This window comes from Schistocerca americana, chromosome 1 (assembly GCF_021461395.2).
Source record: "Schistocerca americana isolate TAMUIC-IGC-003095 chromosome 1, iqSchAmer2.1, whole genome shotgun sequence".
Taxonomy (NCBI): Eukaryota; Metazoa; Arthropoda; class Insecta; order Orthoptera; family Acrididae; genus Schistocerca; species Schistocerca americana.
The window spans coordinates 1,250,169,552-1,250,176,694 of NC_060119.1; the positions used below are offsets into that span (position 1 = coordinate 1,250,169,552).

The following is a 7,143-nucleotide window of genomic DNA, read 5'->3' on the forward strand; positions in this document are numbered from 1 at the left end:
CTAGATTTCTGAACTTTGGATAACTCTTTACGGTAAACAGTTCGCTGACAGACTAATTTACTTGACTTGCCTTCATGAACTCATCTTTCAGGAAAGCGTAAATAGCTTCACATGTGTTGGGTATTATTTCACTCAATGCTTGTTTCGATATTGCAGATGAAAATTCCAAATCATTGTAGCTCCTTCCTGTTGCTAGGAATCTTAATGTTACTGCCAGGCGTTCATGAGGAGAAATTTCCCTTCTCATACAAGTATTTTTCTCATAATATGAGGGGTTACACGCTTTAAGAGATAATTATAAGTTTCGACATCCATCCGCAAATAATTTCGCCAGTTCGCAACGAAATTATTTTTTATTGCCGTTTCTCTGTTTGCCGAGGCGCCAACTGCCCGCAATTTTTCAATTAGAGCATTGTATGCTGCTGTCTTTTTGTCTCGGTCACTATATTCTTTACTTTTAATCTTCCACAAACATGGGTGGTTTCTGTATATTTCAATGAATTCACTTACAAACTCTCGAGAACACTGACGAGTATCAGCCATTTTAATGCCCTGTGCACACAAATACAAACACTAGACTGAGCAAACAGCTGTTTCGTGCCAGATTTGCGACGATCTCCTGTCCACACGCTCCAACTTGTCTGCGCAGATGTGGTTTGAACCGACAGATTTGAGAGGTTTCGCTCAAACCTCCAACTCCAACTTCCAGGTTTGCACACACCTCAGGTTGGTGCAAATCTTCTGTTCACACGCAACGATCTGTCTGCGCAGATGTGATGTGCGCAGACATTTGCGCAGACAGATCGTTGCGTGTGGACGGGCCTTTAATTGTGACTGCGCAACCAAAAGTAAGTAAATCGATTCTCTGCAAAATCGTGCTTCGATTATTCATACTTAATGACCGCACGTTGCATTGTGTATTTGAAGCTCTTTGACATCTGTGAAGTTTGTAAACAAACATGGTACCGATGAGGAGGTTATGGGCACTTGTGGGTAAGATTTTTTTTTTTTGCGCCCAATCCAAACCTGTTGTGGCCAACATATTATTATTATTTATTTCCTTTCTCAGACGTTATGTCTGGTTAAAAAATGGAAAGTGACGCGGACCTTGATCAAGCGTGACTTCCTTTTAACTGTCCGGTATATGTTACATTGCATGTAGGAACTTTCGGGTAATTCGACATGTATCAATAATTACAGATTTCTGTAGTTGTATATATACGTTTGCATGTAGCTATATTGCGTTGATGTACTGGTGGATATTGTGTGGTATGACTCCTGTAGTTGATGGTATAATTGGTATGATGTCAACTTTATCCTGATGCCACATGCCCTTGACTTCCTCAGCCAGTTGGATGTATTTTTCAGTTTCTTCTCCTGTTATCTTCTGTATATTTGTTGTATTGGGTATGGATATTTCGATTAGTTGTGTTAATTTCTTCTTTTTATTGGTGAGTATTATGTCAGATTTGTTATGTGGTGTTGTTTTATCTGTTATAATGGTTCTGTTCCAGTATAATTTGTATTCATCATTCTCCTGTATATTTTGTAGTGCATACTTGTATGTGGGAACGTGTTGTTTTATTAGTTTATGTTGTATAGCAAGTTGTTGTATTATTTTTGCTACATTGTCATGTCTTCTGGTGTATTCTGTATTTGCTAGTATTGTACATCCGCTTGTGATGTGATCTACTGTTTCTATTTGTTGTTTGCAAAATCTGCATTTATCTGTTGTGGTATTGGGATCTTTAATAATATGCTTGCTGTAATATCTGGTGTTTATTGTTTGTTCCTGTACTGCAATCATGAATCCTTCCGTCACACTGTATATATTGCCTTTTCCCTGTGTTGGATGTGTCTTGATCGATGTGTGGCTATGTTAGATGATACCGGTGCTTGCCATGTAGTGTATTCTTTTCCCAATTTACTTTCTTCATACCTGTTGATGGTTATGAAATTGCAATGGAGTAGCCGATGTATTTATATGAGTGATAGCTTTGTGTATTTTGCTAGTATCTGCTCGTGCTATAAAGAATTTTCTTAACTTTTCTACCTGTCCATAATGTAGGTTTTTTTATGTCGATAAATCCCCTTCCTCCTTCCTTTCTGCTTAATGTGAATCTTTCTGTTTCTGAATGTATGTGATGTATTGTATATTTGTGGCATTGTGCTCGTGTAAGTGTATTGAGTGATTATTATTATTATTATTATTATTATTATTGTTGTTGTTTCAGTGGCCAACAATCGACGCAGTTTTACTTCCCAAGCTTTGCCGAAGACGTTGGATAGTGTTAGTGTAGAGGAGAATAAACCTCAACTTTCACCACTGGAACATCCAGATTACTTTCATGTACATGATTTGTTTACCGTGCGCGATTTATTTAATGCTAGGGTGCATCTCGGCCACAAAGAAGGATCCTTGGACGAAAGAATGAAGCCATTCATTTTCGGATCACGGCTTGGGCATCTTATTTTCGACCTGGACATTACTGCCTACCATCTACGTCAAGCACTGAACTTCGCAGCTCATGTGGCCTACAGAGATGGCATCATTTTATTCATTTGTCGTGGGGCACAGAATGCTCATCTAGTGGAACAAACAGCAAAGGAGTGCAAAGAGTTCGCTCATACGCGATTTTGGAGAGGTGGTGTTCTAACAAATTCAACCTTTCAGTTTGGTGCTGTTACTCGTTTACCTGATTTGTGTATTTTCCTGAACACACTGAACAATATTCTCACCGAGCACACAGCAGTTAGAGATTGCGCCAAAATGACTATCCCGACGATTGGTATTGTGGACACAAATTGTAACCCAAATTTGATTACATATCCAGTGCCAGGAAATGATGACACCCCCTGTGCAATGAAATTATACTGCAAATTATTTAAAGAAGCGATTTTAAGAGGAAAAAAGGCAAGGGAGGACCACCTAAAAGGGACAGTCTGAAACAAGCTATAAATTTTCTGTATATCGTTGCCTTAAACTTTATTTGTACTGTATTTGTCAAAACCTCTTTTTGCTGTATCGTTTTCTTGTAAGGAAGTAGCTACTTACACCTTGTGGTTATACCATGAACCATTTATAGTAGCAGCATGTCTATCCTGTGAAAAACATTAGAAAATTAAAAAGTTTAGTGACATAAATTCTCTTGTAAATAGTAGTGTCACACGAAACTACCTAGTCTTTCAGGGGAGCCAATAAACATAAAGATGCTTAAATAGTCCTTTTGAGCATCAGAAGGTGTAAAGGAAGAATAGAACTTTGACACACATCTTAGCTATAGCTCAGTTCCCTTGACTTCTGAATTTGATCATGATGTCATAATTGTCACTGCAGTATTCCACCACTCAATATGTCAAATATTTTTTGTTATACATTTAGTCAGATGTACTACAAGAAATTGTCCATTATTACTTTTAAAATAAACTTTATTCTTCGACAGAAGATTGTTATTAGGCTTATCAGTAGTAGGTCATACTGTAACTACGTGTCAAAATAATATTAGGTAAAATTGGATGAAATTTTTTTTTATTTTTTACCATTTAGGGGTACTGACTTACACACCTTTGCTAACATCTAAAGATAATAAAAGTTTGTGGAAGAAGGGAACAAGGTAGGGCTCGATTACGCTCCATTAGATCAAAGGATTGTGCAGGTCTGAAACATTTGAGAACCTCTGTTGTAAATAATCAGTATTTTAAATGTGGATCAGTCAGTCTTTTTAAATCACAACAATTCTTGAAGAATATTTCTCAAAATGAACTGACAAGAGTAAAGGTCCTGTGCAATGTGTTGACACTCAGCTGATCTTCTATGTTTTATGTAAGTCTTCACTGCAACTTTCACATTCATCTGTAGAGTTTTCTCAGGGAGTCCTCATTGTGACCACAAAGTTGGCCTAATATTCCATAAGCTCATAGTTTGCTCAGAATGTGACAGTGTGAAATGGTATCAAATGTCTTTCAGAAGTCCAGGAACATGATATCAGGCTGGGGACTTACTTGTTGCTTATGGCTTACCCAAATAGAACAAGTTGGTTTTCACACGATTATTTTTTAAGAAATCCATGTTGATTTCTACAGGGTAGATTTACATTATCCATAAGGTCATAATAGTAAAAACAGGAATGCTTCACTGCTCCAGATATCTACAACAAAGTACAACTAGATGTGGAGCAAGTTCTTTTGCAAAATCTGTACAGCATCACAAAGGTATTTAATTTCGCCCATTTGCTTCCCTCTGTTTTGTGTGTTGTTTTCTATTTCACAATCACTTATTTCAGTAGCTGCCATTTGCGCATTAATGTGATGTTTGACGGATGGAGTTATTTTAGTCTTCCTCAGTAAAACTTTTGGAAGGCCAAATTCAGTATACTATTTTCATGCCAATATGCTGCAAGACTATATAGTTGAGTTTGATCCATTCACTGATTTTACTAGTTATCAAAATTTTACTTCAGTGTCATTGAACTCCACTCTGTGGGATCTGAAGCACCATTTCAGCTGCTTTCACCTTTTATTTGTCAGTTATACTTTGGCTTCATGTAACTTTGTCGTGAAATGTTTTTTACTCTTGTAGCAATCTTGTAAAATGACTGCTGAACCATAGTGAATCCATCTGATTCCTCACTACCTTGACTGACACATTACCACCTAAGTTGTGTTGAACTTTGTTCTTGATATCTCATATCTTCATCCCCAGTAGATGAATGTTGGATGGTGAATATTCAAGTTTACCATCACACTTGCTAAGCAAAAATATTTTTCTTGATGTACATTTTAACATCTGTAGTCAATGATTTTATAATACCCTTCTGGTCACTGATACCCTCATAGGATAAACCACAGCGTTCAGTTCCACCTGTGCCAGCCGCTGTGGCCGAGCGGTTCTAGGCGCTTCAGTTTGGAACCACGCTGCTGCTAAGGTCGCAGGTTCAAATCCTGCCTTGGGCATGGATGTGTGTGATGTCGTTAAATTAGTTAGATTTAAGTCTAGGGGACTGATGACCTCAGATGTTAAGTCCCATAGTGCTTAGAGACATTTGAACCATTTCAGTTGCACCTGTCAGCTTTGACCAGTGACATTATGTAAAGGTCCAAGATGCTACACAAACACAATTTCAAAATAGTGACAAGTAACAGTACCTATTTCCATGGCATGTAAATATAAACATCAGATACAGACTCATACAAATTCTTAATAATAAATGTTGATGCTTAAGGGCCAACCATGGTTAATCAGGGATTCTGGTTGGAGACAAACGAAAATCCAAAATAGCAATTGCAAATTCATGATAACAGTAAAATGTATTAAATGAAACAACCAGCAAGACACCATGTTCCATTCAAAGGGACACAGCCAGTTTCCTTCCCTATCCTTTCATAATCTGAGCTTGTGCTCCATCTATAATGACCATGCTGTCAGCATGTCATTAAACTGCAATTTTCCTTTATTTTAACACAACATTAGTGCAAACTGACTGTAACTGGTAACAAACGCATTACTTAAAGGGCCGATACCAATACATAAAAGCCTAAAGGCAGTGTCAGTACATATAACAACAACAACAAATCACAGAAATTAAAAAGCGGTATCACGAATATCAGTTGAGCTATATAGCTCAACTTCAACTGCTGATACCAATACAGAAAGCCAAAAATAACTATGGGCAATGAAAACATTACTTGACTTACATCGCTCAACTGAAAAGACCGTATCAATGCAGAGAACCAAAATCTATGAAAGTAGTTGCACTTGATAGCACTTTGGCAGCAATGTAACAAAGTGGGTAAACAACACAAAAAGATGAACCACAGTGTTAAAACAATTAATCAACTCCAAATACATAATTTAAAACCGAGTAAGGTAACATTTGACTCACATTTGGGAGGACGTCGTTTCGAACCCACATCCGACCATCCCGATTTAGGTTTTCTGTGATTTCCCTAAATTGCTTCAGGTAAATGCAGGGATGGTTCTTTTGAAAGGGCATGGCTGACTTCCTCTTCCATCCTTCCCTAATCGAATGGAGCCAATGACCTCACTGTTTGGTACCCTCACCTCAAATTAACCAATCAACCAAAATTTGAAAATCATAACTGACATATCAAAAACAACTTTAACAGATCAAAAACTCCAACTTGCCAGACAAATTTTGGCATGAAAGAGAAAGTAAACGTAAATAAAAACCCCAATGCCACACATGAAACGCAACAAACTTAACCGAAACCTCCCCATCCCCAACTAAAAAGAATCAAAATAAGCACTCACTGCCACCCACACTCATTTAACTTGAAATCTAGTTGAGGCCTATTGTTTCCTTATTATTTTCATGAGAAATACAGAAACACAGAAGAATGCTATTCTGACCGCTGAAAAGAAACCATCAAATCCATACAAAGACTACATACACTGCATCTACAATATTCTCCCCATTACATCTAACTATTGTAAAAATTTAATAAACTCGTGCCACAACATATGACTATTAAATATTAATGAAGGATCCATTTTACAAAAATTACAGTGTAGTATTGGAAACCAGTAAAACAAAATAATGAAACAAAGGAAAATTTGTTACGTAACGTAGAAAATGTGGCGGTCTCTCAAAGGATTTAACTTGCTGGGCAAAAATTTTATTTTCAAAAGGGAAATTTGTTTATCACGTAATTATAAGTCCACATAAATTGTTAGCGCTGTACTCAGTCCTTATTAGGACAACCAGAAGTAACATTTAATCTCTGAAATTTCAGGAGCCTCAACTCATTATCAACTGTCACACTGCAGCTTGAAGGTGATGGGTGGTATCAAATGCTCAAGTTGACACCCCCCCCCCCCCCCCCTCTCTGTGTCTTACCTAGTACAAGAAGTCTGGGCCTTAAGTTAATAGGAGACCTGAACATGTCAGTTTTCTAAGAACACAAAGTAATTTGAACCAATCTCACATAGCTTCCTGTCACTGATACCTTTTTTTGATTACATGACAGTTCCTTTCTGGCAAGTTGAAATCGATCCTATTACCATAAATGACCAGAAAATGCTCTAACTTTTCTTGAAAGTCTACGCCACTACGGCGTACAAGGCAGGTGTTGAATATGATGTTCAAGCCATCTGTGACACTTTTCACCCAGACTATTTCACAT

The 7,143-nt window shown here is 37.4% G+C and overlaps 1 protein-coding gene across 1 annotated transcript; it reads left to right on the forward strand.

Moving 5' to 3' along the window:
• Positions 1–916: 916 nt before the first annotated feature.
• LOC124552521 (28S ribosomal protein S2, mitochondrial) lies at positions 917–3,144 on the forward strand. The gene is made up of 2 exons (XM_047127090.1): positions 917–993; positions 2,235–3,144. The coding sequence occupies exons 1-2, from the start codon at positions 960–962 to the stop codon at positions 2,945–2,947; spliced, it is 747 nt and encodes a 248-aa protein (XP_046983046.1). The 5' UTR covers positions 917–959; the 3' UTR covers positions 2,948–3,144.
• The last annotated feature ends 3,999 nt before the right edge of the window (positions 3,145–7,143 follow it).

Excerpts from the sequence above, each read along its gene's own strand:
- LOC124552521 (XM_047127090.1), top strand. The coding sequence starts at position 960 with ATGGTACCGATGAGGAGGTTATGGGCACTTGTGG. Across the intron at positions 994-2,234 it reads GAGGTTATGGGCACTTGTGG|TGGCCAACAATCGACGCAGT; the intron begins GTAAGATTTTTT and ends TTGTTGTTTCAG.